Raw genomic sequence first — 23,920 nt, 5'->3', positions numbered from 1 at the left:
ACGTTCACACTGCAGGGCTCAATACTCTCAATACTAGACTTTTTTGTGAAATCCGATTTTTTTGCAAGGTTGTTCACATTTCCAGTTAAATGTGTGACTAGAATTTGCTTAAACGCTAAATGTCTTAAACTCTGACATTTCTTTGGCAGTCATTTCAAAAACCGCCCAGTTCCCTCCAAGACTCCTCCAATTTAGCCTGAATACAATGATCCCCCCAAATATGAATAAACTCACCAACCTCGCTTTCCTTCCATTGACTAGACTCCGAGCCTGATGTGTAGGTGGATGAATGTGACCTGACCGTTCAGACTGAAGTCACAAGTCAAAAGATCAGATATGTATCAGTTTTAGGAGCACATATCCAAGTGTCCTCTGTCATATTTGAATGAATCAGATCTGTGTCGTTCAGACTCATTAAAAGATCAGATACAGGAGCATAGGGGCCAAATCTTCTTAAAAACTTTTGTATGGAAAATATTGGCATGAAATAGTTTAATTAGAAAAAAAAAAAATCTGGACTAATGTTCCAATGCAAACATATATAATTCCCCTAAAAACTATATCTTTATAATTCTAATTATATTCTTGAGTCCAAATTTAATTTCTATGACACTGTATATTTAAGAAAAAAAGAATAACACAGACACACAATTTTAATTCATTATTAGTATTCATTAATTATGTTCAAATTAAACTCTCTGTCAGGGGCTGTTAGGTTTTCACATGAAAAAAAATCATTTCAAAACTTTTCATTAACTTGACTTTTCCTGGAGACTGACACGTTTACCCATTATTACTCATTTTGGTGTCTGGATGGGTTTTCTCCAGACACTCTGGTTTCCCCCATCAACCCAAAACATGCCTCATAGGTACAATCCACCAGCTGACACTGACAACAAGACCACGGAGATGTGCTCTGCCCAAGTCTAACAAGACCATGGAGACGGGTCCCACTGCAGAGGACAAATGTCCCTATAGGGACAATAACCTTCTAATAAAATAAAATAAATCACTTAAATATGAGATTGACTGAAAATATAATTAGTCACATGAAGGACATGGTGTTATAGGCTACCCATGGGTTTCAGAGTGATAAAAAATACAGCAGTTTCCATGGCAATTAACAATTCAAATATAATATATCTTTAGAATGGGGAGAAAAAGTCCTCAAAATGTGACCTAGGCCTACGTTCAGACTGCAGGGCTTAACGCTCAATTCTGATTTTTTGTGAAATCCAATGTTTTTGTGAGGTCGTTCACATTTCCAATTTAATGTTTTCTGTATGTGACTCCAGTGGGAACATTAAACAGCCCTAAAGTGTCCCGCATGTGCACTGGAGACACGACGACGTCAACCTCAGCGAGCGTCTCTGTGTTTACGGAAGTTGTCCAAACATGGACGCAGCATTGAGCACCTGGAGATTTTAAAGTTCCTCTCGTACCAGAGCCAGAACATGAACAACTTACTTGTTTTAAGGAGGAGAATGAGAAGGAGAAGGATGAGGTTTTTGGTCGTGGTGTTTTGTGGTTCAGTCCATTGAAAGAAACATGTGGATGTGGAGACGTAGTCAAGAGTGGTGAGTGGTGATGTGCTTCGCTTCAGTGACATGAGTTCATTCACAATTTTCGCCTACTTCAGCGCAGAATAGTGACGTTTGTGTCTTGTTGATAACGTGTAGGTGGATGAATGCACTGAGGCCGTTCAGACTGAAGTCGCATGTCAAAAGATCAGATATGTATCAGTTTTAGGAGCACATATCCAAGTGTCCTGGGTCGCATTTGAAAAAATCAGATCTGTGTTGTTCAGACTGTCATTAAAAGATCAGATACAGGAACATAGGGGCCAAAAAAATCGGATTTGGGTCACTTCAGGCTGCAGTCTAAACGTAGCCCTATAAGCAGGTAGCTGAAGAGACAGACACTTTATTGATCTTGAAGAAAATTCTAAATCTAATAGAAGAGCAGTTGTGTTGTGTTGTAGTTACCTGCCAGGGCCACGTGGGGGCGCACCTCCTCTCCTCCCACTACTCTGCTCAGCACCGGGGATAGGTGGGCCGACCACAGCCCCACGCTACAACTCCCACACAAAGTATTTTCACTGAGCTCTGTTAAATAAGCTGTCAGCTTACTCCCAGAGGCAACCTGAACAGACAGTCTCAAAGAAGAGTCTGGGAGTTAAGGTAGTTCACAGACATGTCTCTTTATTGGCTCAAAACAGGTACAGGTCCCCGATTCAAGTTGATTTACATGATGAAATGAATGAAACTCGCCTATACACTCAAAGTCCATAACAACATCATATCTCAACCCCACTGACACTTCAAAGTCCAGACACAACACATCACGTCATTGATCACTGCACTGCTTCTATAGGTGAGTTTCATTGTTGACAAAAGCGTGCGTTGCATGCTGGGAATTATTTTGTTCGGCGGCAAGAAACACTAATTCAACATGACGGACGGAGCAAGAAAGCACGTAAAGGGTATTGATCCCGGTTATTTATCCACTCTAACGGCAGAGGACCACTTGACCATTTGACCAGAAATTGGTCATAAGCATCGATGGAGCCAAATCACCCATTTCAACCCCGACAGAACCTGGACCAAACCAAATTTCTGGTCAGAATCACCAACTACCTGGACAAATATTCACTTTGGCGATATCCACAATGACTTGGTGGAAACTCCTGGGCCATTCACAGCAGAAAAGATGAAAACCTCCAAGAGTCTCGATGTGTTGTTGAACTTGTTGGAGTCCACGGTTTGTTAGGATCTTCGTTTACGTTTGTTCTTTTCTCAGCGAAAAAGACATTTTCCTTCTCTCGTGCTTCTATTTGTGCATCCGATAATGCAGCAGGAATTTACCATTATCGGGGAGAAATAAGCGAGGTTACGCACTGGGTTTGACCACTACCGTGTTTCTTGCCTCCGACCAAAATATTTCCCAGAATGCAACGCGGGCTTTTAATAACAATGATGTCAGCTGAAACTTGCCTATACTGCATGGTAAATTAACAGAATGAAACATTAAAAACACAGAGAATGATTCCCACAAAGCACACCAAGAAATAGTGAGATACGCTTCATTTGTATAATTTAAATAATCATTAAACATGTTCTAATATGACTGAGTGAAATTCAGGAGCAGGACCACGCCTCAAACTCCCTCTGCTCCTCTCCAGCCAATCACTGCTCACCTCAGCCTCACCTTCAATTACCCAGAAGCCCTCTTTATACGGGCCTATCCTGAAAACACCGTCTGTCTCCACTCTCTCTCGACTCCCTCCCTCCCTCAATGAGACAGAGCCCCCCCTCCAGAGCCTCTACCCAGCCACCACATCCATCACTGTCCATATCAATAAATATCTTAATCATACACCGTTGTTGTGCTGTGGTCCTTGATATTGAATCTGTATTTTGTATCCTAGTGCTGTCAGTCCATTTACAAAAAGAACCCAATTAATCACACAAATGTTTTAGTTGCAAAGCGTACACAATGGATATATATTTTTAAAGTCCTACACAGATTAGAAAGTACTCCACTGTGTTTTTCAACTCCATGCACTTTCATCAGAATTAATTGGATAGTTTCAACCCTGGAATTGCACATTTCTACAGAACTAAACGTAAAAAGCAGCTGTTAACTTCAAAACTACAGCTTGAACGTAAAGTATCCCTGTCTAATATTCAACTATGACATTAACAACCACTGTTTTAGCCCTATATAACCAGTGATTACAGATTACATGTACCAGAGTTACGTAATCAGAGTACAAATTATGAGGAACTGTATTTGGTTACAGTTACTGTTTCAGTGAGTGGTAATTGGATTACAGTTACTTTGTTAAAATAAATGGATTACATGTCGGTATTTTCCTTTTTTTCCTGTTTTCACATTTTGGGCTATATCCTCCTTTTGTTTTGTTTTTTTGTTTGTTTTTTTGTTTTTTTCCGGTAATTTCACTCATTGCCGGAAACTAAACCAGGACTAAAACCAGGTCTAAACTAGATCTAAACAGGTCTAAACTAGATCTAAACCAGGACTAAAACCAGGTCTAAACCAGGTCTAAAAACCAGGTCTAAACTAGATCTAAACCAGGACTAAAACCAGGTCTAAAACCAGGTCTAAAACAGCACTAAACCGGGACTAAACCGGGACTAAACCAGGACTAAACCGGGACTAAACCAGGATTTAACAGGATTAAAACAGGACTTAACAGGACTAAATCCTGCTGTGCGGACGTGTCTCCTCTTCTTCTATCAATTATATTTTTAGTACGGTTAAGTAAAGTCTGGGCTTTTCATTTTCTTCTATCAGACAAAACATATTCTTACGATTTCCTCGTCTTTGCTTCTCTACAGCAAATCAAGTAATCCAAAGTATTCAGATTACTTTACTCACTTTACGTAATTTAATGGATTACGTTACAAACTACATTTTGGAGTAAGTAATCTGTAATCTGGGAATACATTTTAAAAGTAACCTTCCCAACGCTGTATATAACACTCCTATATCACACAACATTGACTTGTGAGCTTTAAGTCAGGCTATAATGTTTACTCATTGAAAACATGCCCGGAGTTTTGACCTTTAGTTCAGTAGAGATTGACAATTCCAAGGCTGAAATGATCCATCTGATTCTAGTGAAAGTGTGGAGTTTAAAAACACAGTGGGGCACTTCCTGTATTACCACATGACATCACAAGGTAGAACAGTGTGTTTTCTGTTTGAGCAAGAACACAACCTAAATGTCTGCAGGCAGTTTGTGTCTTTTTGTTTGAAAAAAAATGACATTGATTTTGAACAAAACAACAACACAGCTCCAGTTCTTTTTAGTCTGTATTGTGATGATTGTGAAGAAACATTCTCTTCCAAAATAGAACATAGAAAATACAGTGATTTTATAGGGCCCTTTAATCTGCTACTTCTTATAGGCGAGTTTCAGCTGACGTCATTGTTATTAAAAGCCCGCGTTGCATGATGGGAATTATTTTGGTCGGAGGCAAGAAACATGGTAGCAGTCAAACCCAGTGCGTAACCTCGCTTATTTATCCCTGATAATGGTAAATTCCTGCTGCATTATCGGATGCACAAATAGAAGCACAGAAGAAGGAAAATGTCTTTTTCATATTCTGAGTGAAAAGAACCACTAACGGTGAATTAAATGGGTTTCAAACAGAAAGAGCAAACATAGAAGATCCTAACAAACCGTGGACTCCAACAAGTTCAACAACACATCGAGACTCTTGGAGGTTTTCATCTTTTCTGCTGTGAATGGCCCAGGAGTTTCCACCAAGTCATTGTGGATATCGCCCAAGTGAATATTTGTCCAGGTAGTTGGTGATTCTGACCAGAAATTTGGTTTGGTCCACCTTTTGTTCGGGGTTGAAAAGGGTGATTTGGCTCCATCGATGCTCATGACCAATTTCTGGTCAAATGGTCTTGGGTCCTCTGCTGTTAGAGTGGATAAATAACCGGGATCAATACCCTTTACATGCTTTCTCGCTCTGTCCGTCATGTTGAATTAGTGTTTCTTGCCGCCGACCAAAAATAATTCCCAGCATGCAACGCACGCTTTTTGTCAACAATGAAACTCGCCTATACACTCAAAGTCCATAACAACATCATATCCCAACCCCATTGACACTTCAAAGTCCAGACACAACACATCACGTCATTGATCACTGCACTGCTTCTATAGGCGAGTTTCATTGTTGACAAAAGCGCGCGTTGCATGCTGCTATTTTTTGTAAGTAATCAAAAAAAAAAAAAAATGTTTTTTTCAACTGACAGTTCAGATCAAGAACTTTGGCCCAAACTCTGTCATTTTCAACATAAAAACTCAAATATAACAGCAAAAACTAAGTTGTGAGCACCAAAAACTGAAAGGATGTTGTGCTGTGGTCCTTGATATTGAATCTGTATTTTGTATCCTAGTGCTCTCAGTCCATTTACAAAAAAGAACCCAATTAAACACACAAATGTTTTAGTTGCAAAGCGTACACACTGGATAGCTGGATTGGATAACAATAGCTCCAGTTTGACATTTAAGTTGTAGGCATTTTATATTTGTTATTTTTTAATATCTCACGTTGGGAGAAGTGGGTGGAAGGTGTACCCCGTGTACCACGCCCACTACACCCCTGCTTTTGCGTCACCGTATGCACGCAGATTTCCTCCTGAAAATGCTCGTATAAACGCAGAATAAAAAGTGAAGACACGATGCCACTTTTGTGTTTTCTGTTCAGACGTCATCATATAAACGTTGTCTAAGTGTGCACCCTGAGTCACTGCAGAACACGCTAGAGGTTATGAAAAAAGAAGTTTAATGTACATCCAGTAGAGAGAGCCCTTTACAAATGAAGTCAAGGGAAATTCTATTTTAATTAATAATTTGAAAATGGTAAGAGTGATATATGTACAAGACACGGCCAACAGATTTGAGAAATGTTTACTGTTAAAACTGTTGTGAGTCTTTTTTAAATAAATGAATCACATTCAGACTAATCATGCTTTTGTCTTTTTATTATAATCAGAGTAGAACATTCCACATAATTATACATGCAGTGTTGATTAGAGCATAAAATACACATCACTCTGAGATTTGATTTGATTTTTGATTTTGATTGGGATCCACATGAGCTGATGTCAGTGACACCGGCTGCTCTTCCTGTTGTTGTTCCCATACAACACACAACAACAACAAATGAAACACTTAGAAAATAAAACACAAAACTGACAATCATACAAATCATTTCTGATTGGAATACATTACTGATTACTTGCAAAGGGCTATAAAATAGTTTTTTAAATGTATTATTAGCCAGTTAAAAGGTTCCATCTAAACATAGGATGTCCAAACAATTCCAAAATCTCACCTCCCATGTATTAAAGTCATATTACATTTAATTTTTTTTTCCATATGAAGAGTCAAAACTTCTTGACACTCAACACAAAACACTTGAGAAATAATGTTTTGTTTGTTTCACATGGTTAATGGGACGTCACTGGTGGAAGGGGCTTCTATTATTCATTGTTGGAGTTGTTGGTGGGTCATATTAAACATGTTTCATTGATCAAATAAGTACAAAATTTTCTATTTTGCTAAAAATCTGCAGATATATGTTTACTAAACTGCTTAACTAGATTTTAAAAGTTCCGTAAAATATCTGAGATTAAACCCATATTGGAGTTCTTGCTCTTTCCTGGTAATCTCTGATCATAAACCGCGCTTGGAGTCCTTTATCAACTGCTGTACCAGTGCAGTACTCGTAAGTCTTATATTTACCAGAATCAGGGCCTTCAGCAAAGTAGGTCACCCCACTGCCACTGCCCAGAGTTGTAGTTATCTGTGCTCTCTCTATAGGACTCATACAGCGCTACCCAGGCATCAGGAAACCACCGGTCCAGAGTATAATCTTTTTCAAAATACAGGCGGAAACAGCTGTAGCCATTTCTAACAAAGAGCTGCAGTTTGGCAATGTCATAACCTCTAATCGGAACTGGCTTTGGACTTTGAAATTCTGGACTTCTGCAGTACTCTCCTATAAACGATAACCTGAGCCCGAAATCGCCGTAATTTTTCAACCTCGCCTGAAGCCCGTCGTTCAGTGATACCGAAGTTTCATAACTGCCACTACTGCTTTCAAGTACTATGTATGTTTGTAGTATATCGTTCGAATTCGAAGAGTAATATAGCTGCTTGTTTATCTATCCAGCTCTGATAAACATCTCTCCACACAATAGTAGCATATCCATTGCTTCCACTCACCACAGCAACATGCATCTGATCAAACTCTTTTCACATTGGCTTGGTATTGGGCCACCACAGCGTTTCATCCTTTTTCTGGATAGGTTCATGTGTAATATAAGCAGCCCTAGAGGAGCTTGCTCTCTCCCCCATGTGTTTATAATGCTGTTTAACTGGGAGTTGTCTATGTTCTGGTTGTACTGGTCCCTCAGCCTCTGCAGTGCCGCCACATCGTCGTCGTTGAATGAAAACTCTTGGAGTTCTCGGAGCAGCTCGGGGCTTATTTCAAAGGTGCGAGCTGGGTCATGTGCAGTGCCCTGAGACCTGGATTCATAATGTTGGGTGAGATACACTTGGTGGATGCGCCACCTTTTTCCATTGTAGCTTAGGCAAAGGAGAATGCGAGCCCTGTTCATATTGGGCATGTTCAGACCTTTGGGATGACGCACATATGGAGGAATGGTCTTGGAGTCATTGAATTTCTTATTAACATTGCCTAAAGTGTAATATTTGCAGTCTCTGTCCAGCAAATTTTCAGGGTTTTCATAGGGGTCGGACCCATAATCTGTAGTTGGGTCAAAATCTGGATAGACATGGGTGTTATTGTCGATAGAAACGTGGTTGGCGAGCAGGTGGAGCAGAGGGAGGCTGTGCGCAGAAACAGGATTTTCTTTTTCTGCATAAATTCTTTTCAGATCCTGTGTGGAGTTGAGCTTTAGAAAAGTCTTAGCAGAGACACAGCTCAGTGCTGCCAGAGTGAGGAGCCAGACGAGGATGGCTCTGGATCTCTTCATTGTTCTGTTCACAAAATAAAACAGGAAAAAATGTCATTTAAAAAGTACCAGCTTCCAGTTCCAACTAACTGTGACAAAGTCCAACTGAACAGTCCTCATGTGTGCTCTCTGTTCTGTAGGAGCTGAAGCTTTAGATGCTCTCACATGACAAAACTATAGGACCAAACACAAGGAACTGTATGTAGCTGTATGTAGTTTTAAAAAGGTGCTACAATCACAACTGAACCTCGAACCTGCCAGAGTCAAACCTTTGTAGATACAGTTCCTTTTAATAAAATACAAATGTTATATGACAGTTTCTAGACATGAAGAGGTGCTCACCGTCAGATGTGAAGAAGCTTGTTTGGAGATGTTCAGACTGCAGCAGATTCCACACAGACTCCAGGTCCTCAGTGTGCTGTGGTCCAACTCCAAGCAGATGAGACGAGTGTGACCACTGCAGAAGAACACACTCTGTCAGACTGTCACACACACATTTATGAAAGCAAAGTTCAGTGTAGTTTTGTGAAGTTCAAAATCCACAAGATCATTGATTTAACCAATAGAAAGTTAGAAAATCAAACAGTGAAAACACACACACACACACACACACACACACACCATCTCTCACAAAGCTGAATATAAGATGTATATTTAGTTAACCCAAAATAATGTCTGTGTTCCCTTCAAAGTCCAGATGTACAGAAAAGCTAAAAATAAGTTCTTTTACTGTGCCATGGCTGCACTGACCTGATGTCTTCTGGACTGTGAAAAACACTACAGTCATTTCTGTTTAGATCAGATCCTTTTTGTGTGATCCAAACCCAACAAAAGGATTTGCAAGGAAAACCAGCCTTAATATTTCCTCTTTGAAATGGCCAGGCCAGTTAAGAACAGAAATAAAACCCAGAGTTTGAGCTCAGCTCAAAGTCTGCTGGGGAAGTATAGTAACTATGGGAAGGCACTATCTTCTGGATTCTTCTACTTTGCCTGTCAATAAATTTCACTGTTCAGTTCACCTGGAGTCTGTTCTTTTGCTATTCATAAGTTGTTCCATGTCTCGTTCCCTGTCCTCCCACTGACTTCTCGGTGCTGACTGGACTCTAGTTACCTCTCCTGTGCCCTGATTCACTTCTGTGGACCTACATCCTCCTCTTCTCTCACCTGACTGGATGACCCTCCTCTGTCCTGGATGAGCCCCTCTCTGTGTCTCAGTCTTGAGTGGGCTCTGACCCTACACACTTGAACTCTATCTGCAGGAGGATGCTCAATAGTCTTGGATTAGTCCTTTTGATTTTCTAACTTTCTGTTGTTTAAATCAACGATCTTGTTGATTTTGAATGTTACAAAATTCTCTCAGAGATCTTGTAGATGTTAGAATAGCTTCAGGTGACAGTCTGTAAACATGAAGAGGCGCTCACCGTCAGAAGTGAAGATGTTGTTTGGAGACAGATGTTCAGACTGCAGCAGATTCCACACAGACAGGAGCCACTCGAGGAAGTCCAGGTCCTCAATGTGCAGGAGAGTACAGTCTGTGAAGCTGTCATCGCCACATTTTATAAGGCCCAACAAGTGACTGTGGATAGAGGAGGAGACTTCGAGGAAAAATTTCTTAGAGATCCCGAATATGAGGTCAAAGGTCAAGTGTTAAAGAAACGTGAAGAAGTTAAAAAAAAGAGCAGAAATGAGGGTGGAGATGCAGTGTGCACAGAAGTGAGAGTCGATTATCAGCATTTTAGCAGCTTTTCCTGAAACCACAGAAAGAGGAACAGAAGAAACACCTGCAGCTCTGAGAAATCATATTCAATTTATTTTGTAAACCCAAAATCACAGCAGCAGTTGGGTGATTCTCATGAATGATTTATCTTTGTTGAAAACCAATACGAGTACGGGTATAATCATTTGTATACTTGCCGATACTGAGTACCGATACTGATATTTTCACCCCCATGAACATACACTGAGTGTGTTTACATGTACATCAGTGTCCTGGTTATTCGTCATATCCTGGTTATGGCAGTATTCAGGAACTGCTGTTTACATGTGCGCTGAGAAACCGGGATATTCACATCCCTGTGTACATGATCAAATGGAGTATCCCGGGATACTCTTATCCCTGTGTACATGATCAAATGGAGTATCCCGGGTATCCTGTGTACATGATCAAATGGAGTATCCGGGATACTCTTATCCCTGTGTACATGATCAAATGGAGTATCCCGGATACTCTTATCCCTGTGTACATGATCAAATGGAGTATCCCGGGATACTCTTATCCCTGTGTACATGATCAAATGGAGTATCCTGGGATACTCTTATCCCTGTGTACATGATCAAATGGAGTATCCCGGGATACTCTTATCCCTGTGTACATGATCAAATGGAGTATCTTGGTTTCTTGACATAATCTTACAAATGCACAAGCTCAAAAATTATATATTTAATTAACCAGAAATGCACAACCATGAGATTATCATGTGTTTAATGCAGCTTTGTGCACATTTGTTTATGTTTTACAGAAACAAAACTTAAAACCACATGGCTCATTTGCATAAATGATAAGCGCTGAAAAACTGCTCGCTCTTTCTGTTGGACTAAAAGACAAGACTCAGTGGAATATATGTGTTCTCTCTGTGACAGAGGGATGTTCTGCTGATGGTGAGTCTGTTCTGTGTGTCTATCGTGTTGGAGATGGTTCATGTTAAACTTTTCGGAGATCATACGTGTGCAGGTCGTACGTCAACAAAATCGTACACAGCTCTTTCTTTAACAGTCATTTCACTCATGTACAGTCACTTGATTTATCCGTGTTTCTCATAAACAGGATATTCTCTTATTCAGGACACTGAAACCGAGCTACTGTGTAATGCGTCGTGTAGTAGTGGTATCGGTGTGTGGTATCAACAAATGTTTAACAAGTACGAGTACAAGTATATTAAGGGAGTATCTGTATCGGTGCATCCCTAAAAACAGATTTTTCACTTATCTTCAAATATTTCAACAGTTAAAGTACTGTAGCAGAGGGGAGGCTTCAAAGGGGTTTCCCACTTTTTATTATTAAATTATTTATAACACAGGTAAGTTTGGCTGAAATATAGGACAAAGGCAGTAAATAGTGGGAAAATATACAATTCTTTATTTTAGTTAATATTAAAAGAGCTCATTTTACACATTTTTTAAAAAGGCACACAATCAACACAACAACTTCGGAGCTAAAATCTGGGACACAACTAAAACCAGATCACACAAACACTATTAGTAATGCAACAAAGACAAATTAATCAAACCAAAACAAATAGTTGCATCCCAGTTTCAGGAACCAAAGTGCTAGTGCAGTGCAAATATCTGTTTATAAATAAAAAGGTGCTATAGTATGTTTTTTAGATGTAAAGTGCTAGGTGCGTGGCTTTAATGTTAAGACTTTAGATGTTTTAAAGTGCAAGGTGCTGTTAAACACACAGAGATACACTGATTAGAGATACACCGATTAACACACGCCAACAAACGCCACCACCCCCAAACATGCATCACCCAGAGCCTCTATCTGGTTTCTAGAATAGGAGTATTCTACATGGGGGCCGGGAGCGCGTTAGGAGCGGCCGCCATCTCCGCCTGCTCCAGACAACACACGCGCCGTGTTTGCAAGTCACGAAAGCCCCGACTGCCCCACTACAGCATGCGCAGCCTTTTCTAATCGCTTAATCAGGTGGACGCCTTCACGGACGCACTACAGTCAGAATAGTCCAAACACCCGGTTACAGTACATCTCACCAAAATAAAATGTACATATTTTAAAGCATCTATCCATGGTCTATTCTGGACATATTTTTATGTTAGAATAATAAATGCTTTTTTTTTTTTTTTTTTTTTAAGGGTCAGATTCTCATAACTGCAACATGTCCACAACGGAAATATTGTGGTTTAGAAATAAATATATTTTAATTTAAATATATATATATATATATATATATATATATATATATATATATATATTATATATATATATATATATATATATATATATATATATATATATATATTAAAAAATGTGTTTCTCACCTTCCACGGTGGTTGGTCTCGCACCCTCATTGAGCTCGGGTCGTCTACCAGAGGCCTGGGAGCTTGAGAGTTCTGCGCAGTATCTTTGCTGTTCCCAGTACTGCACTTTTCTGGACTGAGATGTCCGTTGTTTTTCCCGGTATCTGTTGTAGCCACTCTTCCAGTTTGGGGGTTACAGCCCCGAGTGTCCGATCACCACAGGCACCACTGATGCCTTTACTTTCCAGGCTCTCTCCAGCTCTTCCTTGAGCCCCTGGTATTTCTCTAGCTTCTCGTGTTCCTTTTTCCTGATATTACCATCGCTTGGTATTGCGATGTCAACCACCACGGCTCTGCTCTGTTTCTTATCCACCACCACTATGTCTGGTTGGTTCGCCATCACCATTCTGTCAGTCTGTATCTGGAAGTCCCACAGGATCTTGGCTCGGTCATTCTCCACAACCTTTGGAGGTGTTTCCCACCTTGATCCTGGGGTCTCCAGCCCGTACTCTGCACAGATGTTTCTGTACACTATGCCCGCCACTTGGTTATGTCGCTCCATGTATGCTTTCCCTGCCAGCATCTTACACCCCGCAGTTATGTGCTGGACTGTCTCAGGAGCCTCTTTGCACAGTCTACACCGTGGGTCTTGTCTGGTGTGGTAGATCTGGGCCTCTATTGCTCGAGTGCCCAGGGCCTGCTCCTGAGCAGCCAGGATCAGTGCCTCTGTGTGTCCTTCAGACCAGCCCTCTCAAGCCATTGGTAGGATTTCTTGATATCAGCCACTTCAGTTATGCTCCGGTGGTACGCCCCATGTAGGGGTTTGTCCTGCCATGATGGTCCCTCCAGCACCTCTTCCTCTGGACCCCACTGTCTGAGACATTCTCTGAGCACCTCATCTGCCGGGGCCTTGTCCTTGATGTACTCAAGGAGCTTGGATGTTTCATCCTGGACAGTGGTTCCCACACTCACTAGTCCTCGGCCCCCTTCCTTCCGGCCTGCGTACAGTCTCAGGGTGCTGGATTTGGGATGGAACCCTCCATGCATGGTCAGGAGCTTTCGTGTCTTAACATCTGTGGTCTGTATCTCCTCCTTTGGCCAGCTCACAATCCCTGCAGGGTATCTGATCACTGGCAGGGCGTAGCTGTTGATTGCCTGCACCTTGTTCTTGCCATTGAGCTGCTTCTAAGGACTTGCCTCACTCTTTGCAAGTATTTGGCCGTAGCCGCTTTCCTTGTTGCCTCTTCGAGGTTGCCATTTGCTTGTGGGATACCAAGGTACTTGTAACTGTCCTCAACGTCTGCTATTGTTCCCTCTGGGAGTGACACCCCCTCTGTGTGGACTCTGTATATAATCGACCGCACTGGCTATGGATACCGACATATATATATATATATATATATATATATATATATATATAAATATACACACACATATATAATGAAAATGTTCAGTGCATGTTATACTACTGTTAGTTGCAGTAATAAACAATATGCACTTTGTCAGTATAAGTTGTGACCAAAGATCTGAAAACAGCAACATGTCAGGGCCTGTTGTGGAAGAGAGAATCAGTGTTTCGATAATGAGATAAACTAACTTAATGTAGATACATGTGCATAAATATTCATTTCCTGAAAAACATATGTAAATTTTGTTAATTTTGTATACATAGTAAAAGTTGTTTTTTGAATATGTAACATCATGTTCTTTAACATCCTGCAGTGACCACTAGATCATAAGTAGTTAGACTGAGCAAAGTGTTATTTAGACCTATTCCAACATGAATATTGATAACAACGACATAATAATGAATATTATAATATTATAAGAATATAATATTATATTGTTATTATAACAATATCATGGAATTTATTTACTGAAAATAATAATAAAGTTGAAATCCTGAGTGTGAGTGTGATTCCAATCAAGTATATATATATATATATATATATATATATATATATATATATATATATATGTGTGTGTGTGTGTGTGTGTGTGTGTGTGTGTGTGTACACACACACACACACACATATATATATATATATATATATATACACACATATACATTGGCCCGGTCAAGCAGAAGTAAACAACAAGGCCAAAAATTCTAGTTAATGCATCTGATATAAAAAAGTATTGAACAGATACATATGTACTCTAGTTTATGAAACTGTTGATCTTTTTTCTGTACCATTTTTGGTTCTAAAGTTCCATACATTTTAAACAGACCATGTATGAAACATGGAACAAAAATTATTTCCCAAATTTCAAAGACCTGAAAATCATGTAAATAAATGGATGTATTTCATCATATCTTGTGTTATTCCATCTTTGAACTGTTGATGAAGGTACATGATTTTATTTTATTTTTTTATGTATTTAAAATGATAAAAATTTGCTTGGAAGGACTGACATATTTTATAGAAATAATTACATTTCATTTTGAAGTAATATTAAAGTATTTGGAAGAAAAAAGCTGACAAATTATGCAAAATCCTGCACCTTCTACTTGCTCACACAATTTTCCCTCCGTTACTTTTCCCTCCGTTACCATGAACTTTCTTAATAAAAAATCTCATGAGTCAAAAAGTAAGAGGTTTTTCAACCTAATCTTGTACCATATGGTAGAAAACTATATGAAGCAAATATTCAAACCAGTTTGTTAAGGATATGTAAGTGAGAACCAAGAGTTATCACTGTTTGGATTTATTGCCCAAAAAGTGCTGCATATTTCATTCCCTCCGTTACCAACATGAGTTTTAAAATTTTTTGTCAACAAGAAATATCACAGGTTTAACTTGACCCTGTTGGAGTGTAACTCTTTCCTACATTCTGATACTTTTCTTATTTCAATAGTCCCTCTAGTTTCTGAATAAGAGACATTTGAATGTCAAAAATCTGCCCGTTTCCCTCCGTTACCACTTGACCGGACCAACATACATACATATATATATACATATACACACACACACACACACATATATATGTGTGTGTGTGTGTATATATATATATATATATATATATATATATATATATATATATATATATATATATATATATATATATATATATATATATATATATATATATATATATAAAAATATATAAAAAATGTGTTTCTCACCTTCCACGGTGGTTGGTCTCTCACCCTCATTGAGCTCGGGTCGTCTACCAGAGGCCTGGGAGCTTGAGAGTTCTGCGCAGTATCTTTGCTGTTCCCAGTACTGCACTTTTCTGGACTGAGATGTTCCGTTGTTTTTCCCGGTATCTGTTGTAGCCACTCTTCCAGTTTGGGGGTTACAGCCCCGAGTGTCCGATCACCACAGGCACCACTGATGCCTTTACTTTCCAGGCTCTCTCCAGCTCTTCCTTGAGCCCCTGGTATTTCTCTAGCTTCTCGTGTTCCTTTTTCCTGATATTACCATCGCTTGGTATTGCGATGTCAACCACCACGGCTCTGCTCTGTTTCTTATCCACCACCACTATGTCTGGTTGGTTCGCCATCACCATTCTGTCAGTCTGTATCTGGAAGTCCCACAGGATCTTGGCTCGGTCATTCTCCACAACCTTTGGAGGTGTTTCCCACCTTGATCCTGGGGTTTCCAGCCCGTACTCTGCACAGATGTTTCTGTACACTATGCCCGCCACTTGGTTATGTCGCTCCATGTATGCTTTCCCTGCCAGCATCTTACACCCCGCAGTTATGTGCTGGACTGTCTCAGGAGCCTCTTTGCACAGTCTACACCGTGGGTCTTGTCTGGTGTGGTAGATCTGGGCCTCTATTGCTCGAGTGCCCAGGGCCTGCTCCTGAGCAGCCAGGATCAGTGCCTCTGTGTGTCCTTCAGACCAGCCCTCTCAAGCCATTGGTAGGATTTCTTGATATCAGCCACTTCAGTTATGCTCCGGTGGTACGCCCCATGTAGGGGTTTGTCCTGCCATGATGGTCCCTCCAGCACCTCTTCCTCTGGACCCCACTGTCTGAGACATTCTCTGAGCACCTATATATATATATATATATATATATATATATATATATATATATATATATATATAAATAATGGGCAGAAGCAACTTCAGGCTTCCATAGACCTCCATTAAGTTGCTCCAACTCAGTGCACTCAAATTTATTTACTTATTTTACATGACTCAAATAAGTGATTTATTTATTTAACATGATAAAAAATATGTCTATGCACGTCACAATCACGCGAATGAGTAGAGTATTAAAAAATTTGAGCCAAAATAACTATGGAACGTTGTTAAATCCAGTGGCAGTGAAGCAGTAGTAGATCAGAGCAATGATGTGTTGAATACAGGAGAATAAAGATTATTCAAACATACAACAGTCACACTAAATACAACCTCCAGAGGGTCAGTGAGAAGGGAAACAATCAGAACTTATATTTTGCAGGATTGGTCACTTTAAACCCGTTAGTACAGTGTTTCCCAAACTTTTTTTCTGGGGGCCCAAATTTTAAAAGTCACAAACCTTCACGACCCAAGTCAATAAACATTAATCATAAAACACAAAATAAAGGTGGATTTGAGCATTATTGAACAAGAATGAGGATATTTTATTGTTGACACTGATCGTTTCTCTGAACAGTTCGTATTACTCAAGTTTTAAACAATGAAGAACAGTCATTGAAGCAGCAAGAGAAGGATCCAGAAGTGACCTATTGGACATTAAATGTAGAACATTCAGAGCACAACAGCACATCCGGCGTATAGGTTGAACTGTATATTATAGACCTACATGCAGATCGTGACAAGGCCTTTATGTTATAAGGTTATTATTGTGTACAACTGTGGTATTTGTAAGTCATTATTGACAAATTATTGAAAAGTATTGACAATAGTCACATAAGATAATGTAGTGCAAAGATCACACCTTACACCTTATAACAACTGCATGGTTTACAGTTCATTTGATGGAATGGATGGATGGAGGATGGACATTTCTTGTAAACCGCAGATGGATGTAAAAGAATAAGATGTGCTGAGCTGCTAAAATGCTGATGCTGGACTTTTCACTTCTGTACACAAACTATTTCACATCACCATTTCTGTGAATTCTTAAAGAGGCACTTCCCTTTAATACTTAATACTGATTCTCCAGGGAAAAAAGACACAGTGACTCAAATATCACAATATAATATAATAAAAGAGAAAAAATGGTTTAAATGGCAATAATACATTTTAAATCCGTAGAAAAAAGAGCAAGAGACAGGTGTGAAATAAGGCATGATTATATTAATTTAAACGTACAAGTCAAAATAAAATAGAAAGTTATAAAATAGTAATAAAATATGAAATCTCAGCTTTATACAAGAGGTAAGAAAGACAGAGCAACAATGATGAGATGATTGACAGGACATAGAGTTCTCTGTTACATAAGGGTGAGTTGAACAGTTGTAGGGAGTATTATCTGTTACATAAGGGTGAGTTGTACAGTTGTAGGGAGTATTATCTGTTACATAAGGGTGAGTTGAACAGTTGTAGGGAGTATTATCTGTTACATAAGGGTGAGTTGAACAGTTGTAGGGAGTATTATCTGTTACATAAGGGTGAGTTGTTGTACACTTGTAGGGAGTATTATCTGTTACATAAGGGTGAGTTGTTGTACACTTGTAGGGAGTATTATCTGTTACTTAAGGGTGAGTTGTACAGTTGTAGGGAGTATTATCTGTTACATAAGGGTGAGTTGTTGTACACTTGTCAGGAGTATTATCTGTTCCATAAAGGTGAGTTGTTGTACAGTTGTAGGGAGTATTATCTGTTACATAACGGTGAGCCACTTTCTATTCAAATGTAAATAAAAGCTGAGAATTTTTTTTTCCCACAATGATTTGCCTCTTGTACATCGTCTTATATCTTCTGGGAGACGCCTGTGTCATTTCCAATATATATTAGGGCCGGGCACATTGACGCGTTCATTTTGCATTAACTACTCAATTCATTATCGCCGACAATTATTTTATCGCCGTTAACGCACTTTTTATTATTATTATTATTTTTATCATTAACGTCTGATGCTCACTGGCTTTTATTTTGAAATAAAAGCAAGCGTTTCTTTAAGTTTGATGTCTTTTCTTTACACATTCTTCTGACCATGTGAGATGCAACATGTTCGAGCCTCCGTGAGCCACGGGCTCGGCCTGGCTGCGGAATCGGAGCCCACGGCTGGGCAAAAATAAAAAATATTATTCGCAGTAATCGCATGAGTTTGAGTGTGATTAATCGCGATTAAAATTGAATTAAAAAGTGGCGTACAGTGCACTTTTATTGGAAATGTAAATGAAAGAGCCATACATTTGTTGTGCAAACAGCATTTCTTTGTTTTAACTTTATATTTATGCACACGTATCTACAGTAAGTTTTTGCTTTAAAATATGTACATTTTATTTTGGTGAGATGTACTTTAACTGCTGAAGTATTTGAAGATAAGTCAAAAATCTGTTTTTAGGGATGCACCGATACAGATACTCCCTTAATATACTTGTACTCGTACTTGTTAAACATTTGTTGATACCACACACCGATACCACTACTACACGACGCATTACACAGTAGCTCGGTTTCAGTGTCCTGAATAAGAGAATATCCTGTTTATGAGAAACACGGATAAATCAAGTGACTGTACATGAGTGAAATGACTGTTAAAGAAAGAGCTGTGTACGATTTTGTTGACGTACGACCTGCACACGTATGATCTCCGAAAAATTTAACATGAACCATCTCCAACACGATAGACACACAGAACAGACTCACCATCAGCAGAACATCCCTCTGTCACAGAGAGAACACATATATTCCACTGAGTCTTGTCTTTTAGTCCAACAGAAAGAAAAGCGAGCAGTTTTTCAGCGCTTATCATTTATGCAAATGAGCCATGTGGTTTTAAGTTTTGTTTCTGTAAAACATAAACAAATGTGCACAAAGCTGCATTAAACACATGATAATCTCATGGTTGTGTATTTCTGGTTAATTAAATATATAATTTTTGAGCTTGTGCATTTGTAAGATTATGTCAAGAAACCAAGATACTCCATTTGATCATGTACACAGGGATAAGAGTATCCCGGGATACTCCATTTGATCATGTACACAGGGATAAGAGTATCCCGGGATACTCCATTTGATCATGTACACAGGGATAAGAGTATCCCGGGATACTCCATTTGATCATGTACACAGGGATAAGAGTATCCCGGGATACTCCATTTGATCATGTACACAGGGATAAGAGTATCCCGGGATACTCCATTTGATCATGTACACAGGGATAAGAGTATCCCGGGATACTCCATTTGATCATGTACACAGGGATGTGAATATCCCGGTTTCTCAGCGCACATGTAAACAGCAGTTCCTGAATACTGCCATAACCAGGATATGACGAATAACCAGGACACTGATGTACATGTAAACACACTCAGTGTATGTTCATGGGGGTGAAAATATCAGTATCGGTACTCAGTATCGGCAAGTACACAAATGATTATACCCGTACTCGTATTGGTTTTCAACAAAGATAAATCATTCATGAGAATCACCCAACTGCTGCTGTGATTTTGGGTTTACAAAATAAATTGAATATGATTTCTCAGAGCTGCAGGTGTTTCTTCTGTTCCTCTTTCTGTGGTTTCAGGAAAAGCTGCTAAAATGCTGATAATCGACTCTCACTTCTGTGCACACTGCATCTCCACCCTCATTTCTGCTCTTTTTTTAACTTCTTCACGTTTCTTTAACACTTGACCTTTGACCTCATATTCGGGATCTCTAAGAAATTTTTTCCTCGAAGTCTCCTCCTCTATCCACAGTCACTTGTTGGGCCTTATAAATGTGGCGATGACAGCTTCACAGACTGTACTCTCCTGCACATTGAGGACCTGGACTTCCTCGAGTGGCTCCTGTCTGTGTGGAATCTGCTGCAGTCTGAACATCTGTCTCCAAACAACATCTTCACTTCTGACGGTGAGCGCCTCTTCATGTTTACAGACTGTAACCTGAAGCTATTCTAACATCTACAAGATCTCTGAGAGAATTTTGTAACATTCAAAATCAACAAAATCATTGATTTAAACAACAGAAAGTTAGAAAATCAAAAGGACTAATCCAAGACTAATGAGCATCCTCCTGCAGATAGAGTTCAAGTGTGTAGGGTCAGAGCCCACTCAAGACTGAGACACAGAGAGGGGCTCATCCAGGACAGAGGAGGGTCATCCAGTCAGGTGAGAGAAGAGGAGGATGTAGGTCCACAGAAGTGAATCAGGGCACAGGAGAGGTATCTAGAGTCCAGTCAGCACCGAGAAGTCAGTGGGAGGACAGGGAACGAGACATGGAACAACTTATGAATAGCAAAGAACAGACTCCAGGTGAACTGAACAGTGAAATTTTATTGACAGGCAAAGTAGAAGAATCCAGAAGATAGTGCCTTCCCATAGTTACTATACTTCCCCAGCAGACTTTGAGCTGAGCTCAAACTCTGGGTTTTATTTCTGTTCTTAACTGGCCTGGCCATTTCAAAGAGGAAATATTAAGGCTGGTTTTCCTTGCAAATCCTTTTGTTGGGTTTGGATCACACAAGAAGGATCTGATCTAAACAGAAATGACTGTAGTGTTTTCACAGTCCAGAAGACATCAGGTCAGTGCAGCCATGGCACAGTAAAAGAACTTATTTTTAGCTTTTCTGTACATCTGGACTTTGAAGGGAACACAGACATTATTTTGGGTTAACTAAATATACATCTTATATTCAGCTTTGTGAGAGATGGTGTGTGTGTGTGTGTTTTCACTGTTTGATTTTCTAACTTTCTATTGGTTAAATCAATGATCTTGTGGATTTTGAACTTCACAAAACTACACTGAACTTTGCTTTCATAAATGTGTGTGTGTGACAGTCTGACAGAGTGTGTTCTTCTGCAGTGGTCACACTCGTCTCATCTGCTTGGAGTTGGACCACAGCACACTGAGGACCTGGAGTCTGTGTGGAATCTGCTGCAGTCTGAACATCTCCAAACAAGCTTCTTCACATCTGACGGTGAGCACCTCTTCATGTCTAGAAACTGTCATATAACATTTGTATTTTATTAAAAGGAACTGTATCTACAAAGGTTTCGACTCTGGCAGGTTCGAGGTTCAGTTGTGATTGTAGCACCTTTTTAAAACTACATACAGCTACATACAGTTCCTTGTGTTTGGTCCTATAGTTTTGTCATGTGAGAACAGCTAAAGCTTCAGCTCCTACAGAACAGAGAGCACACATGAGGACTGTTCAGTTGGACTTTGTCACAGTTAGTTGGAACTGGAAGCTGGTACTTTTTAAATGACGTTTTTTCCTGTTTTATTTTGTGAACAGAACAATGAAGAGATCCAGAGCCATCCTCGTCTGGCTCCTCACTCTGGCAGCACTGAGCTGTGTCTCTGCTAAGACTTTTCTAAAGCTCAACTCCACACAGGATCTGAAAAGAATTTATGCAGAAAAAGAAAATCCTGTTTCTGCGCACAGCCTCCCTCTGCTCCACCTGCTCGCCAACCACGTTTCTATCGACAATAACACCCATGTCTATCCAGATTTTGACCCAACTACAGATTATGGGTCCGACCCCTATGAAAACCCTGAAAATTTGCTGGACAGAGACTGCAAATATTACACTTTAGGCAATGTTAATAAGAAATTCAATGACTCCAAGACCATTCCTCCATATGTGCGTCATCCCAAAGGTCTGAACATGCCCAATATGAACAGGGCTCGCATTCTCCTTTGCCTAAGCTACAATGGAAAAAGGTGGCGCATCCACCAAGTGTATCTCACCCAACATTATGAATCCAGGTCTCAGGGCACTGCACATGACCCAGCTCGCACCTTTGAAATAAGCCCCGAGCTGCTCCGAGAACTCCAAGAGTTTTCATTCAACGACGATGTGGCGGCACTGCAGAGGCTGAGGGACCAGTACAACCAGAACATAGACAACTCCCAGTTAAACAGCATTATAAACACATGGGGGAGAGAGCAAGCTCCTCTAGGGCTGCTTATATTACACATGAACCTATCCAGAAAAAGGATGAAACGCTATGGTGCCCCAATACCAAGCCAATGTGAAAAGTTTGATCAGATGCATGTTGCTGTGGTGACTGGAAGCAATGGATATGCTACTATTGTGTGGAGAGATGTTTATCAGAGCTGGATAGATAAACAAGCAGCTATATTACTCTTCAATTCGAACGATATACTACAAACATACATAGTACTTGAAAGCAGTAGTGGCAGTTATGAAACTTCGGTATCACTGAACGACGGGCTTCAGGCGAGGTTGAAAAATTACGGCGATTTCGGGCTCAGGTTATCGTTAATAGGAGAGTACTGCAGAAGTCCAGAATTTCAAAGTCCAAAGCCAGTTCCGATTGAAAACTACAACTTCGCCAAACTGCAGCTCTTTGTTCGAAATGGCTATAGCTGTTTCCGTGTTTATATACACAAATTATTATCATTTGGAGCCTAGTTTTTCTGATGCCTGGGTAGCGCTGTATGAGTCTTATAGAGAGAGCACAGATAACTACAACTCTGGGCAGTGGCAGTGGGTGACCTACTTTGCTGAAGGCCCTGATTCTGGTAAATATAAGACTTACGAGTACTGCACTGATACAGCAGTTGCTAAAGGACTCCAAGCGCGGTTTATGATCAGAGATTACCAGGAAATAGCAACAACTCCAATATGGGTTTAATCTCAGATATTTTACGGAACTTTTAAAATCCTAGTTAAGCAGTTTAGTAAACATATATCTGCAGATGTTTTGCAAAATTCATAATTTTTTGTACTTATTATGTTTAATATGACCCACCAACAACTCCAACAATGAATAATAGAAGCCCCTTCCACCAGTGACGTCCCATTAACCATGTGAAACAAACAAAACATTATTTCTCAGGTGTTTTGTGTTGAGTGTCAAGAAGTTGTAAAAAAATGTAATATAACTTTAATACATGGGAGGTGAGATTTTGGAATTGTTTGGACATCCTATTTTAGATGGAACCTTTTAACTGGCTAATAATACATTTAAAAACTATTTTATAACCCTTTGCAAGTAATCAGTAATGTATTCCAATCAGAAATGATTTGTATGATTGTCAGTTTTGTGTTTTATTTCTAAGTGTTTCATTTGTTGTTGTTGTGTGTTGTATGGGAACAACAGGAAGAGCAGCCGGTGTCACTGACATCAGCTCATGTGGATCCCAATCAAAATCAAAAATCAAATCAAATCTCAGAGTGATGTGTATTTTATGCTCTAATCAACATTGCATGTATAATTATGTGGAATGTTCTACTCTGATTATAATAAAAAGACAAAAACA

The 23,920-nt window shown here is 39.6% G+C and overlaps 1 protein-coding gene and 1 long non-coding RNA gene across 2 annotated transcripts; one reads left to right on the top strand and one right to left on the bottom strand.

Annotated features, from left to right (window-relative positions):
* Positions 1-7,990: 7,990 nt before the first annotated feature.
* Positions 7,991-10,064, bottom strand: LOC129410256 (uncharacterized). The gene is made up of 3 exons (XR_008632798.1): positions 9,945-10,064; positions 8,866-8,980; positions 7,991-8,548 (listed from the first exon to the last, which is right to left on the bottom strand). It is a non-coding gene; the product is annotated as an uncharacterized LOC129410256 (long non-coding RNA).
* A 10,338-nt stretch (positions 10,065-20,402) lies between these two features.
* LOC110153522 (uncharacterized) lies at positions 20,403-23,920 on the top strand. Its single transcript, XM_020917428.2, has 3 exons — positions 20,403-20,541; positions 21,493-21,607; positions 21,926-23,920. Exon 3 carries the CDS (start codon positions 21,930-21,932, stop codon positions 23,067-23,069), a length of 1,140 nt encoding a protein of 379 aa, XP_020773087.2. The 5' UTR covers positions 20,403-20,541; positions 21,493-21,607; positions 21,926-21,929; the 3' UTR covers positions 23,070-23,920.

This window comes from Boleophthalmus pectinirostris, unplaced genomic scaffold, assembly GCF_026225935.1.
Source record: "Boleophthalmus pectinirostris isolate CB_2022bp ecotype Guang Dong unplaced genomic scaffold, ASM2622593v1 HiC_scaffold_22, whole genome shotgun sequence".
NCBI classification, from domain to species: Eukaryota; Metazoa; Chordata; class Actinopteri; order Gobiiformes; family Gobiidae; genus Boleophthalmus; species Boleophthalmus pectinirostris.
The sequence above is the reverse complement of the archived record's forward strand: the minus strand, read 5'-3'. Positions and strand labels throughout refer to the sequence as shown.

Coding starts and splice junctions, on each gene's coding strand:
- LOC110153522 (XM_020917428.2), top strand. CDS start 21,930: ATGAAGAGATCCAGAGCCATCCTCGTCTGGCTCCTCACTCTGGCAGCA.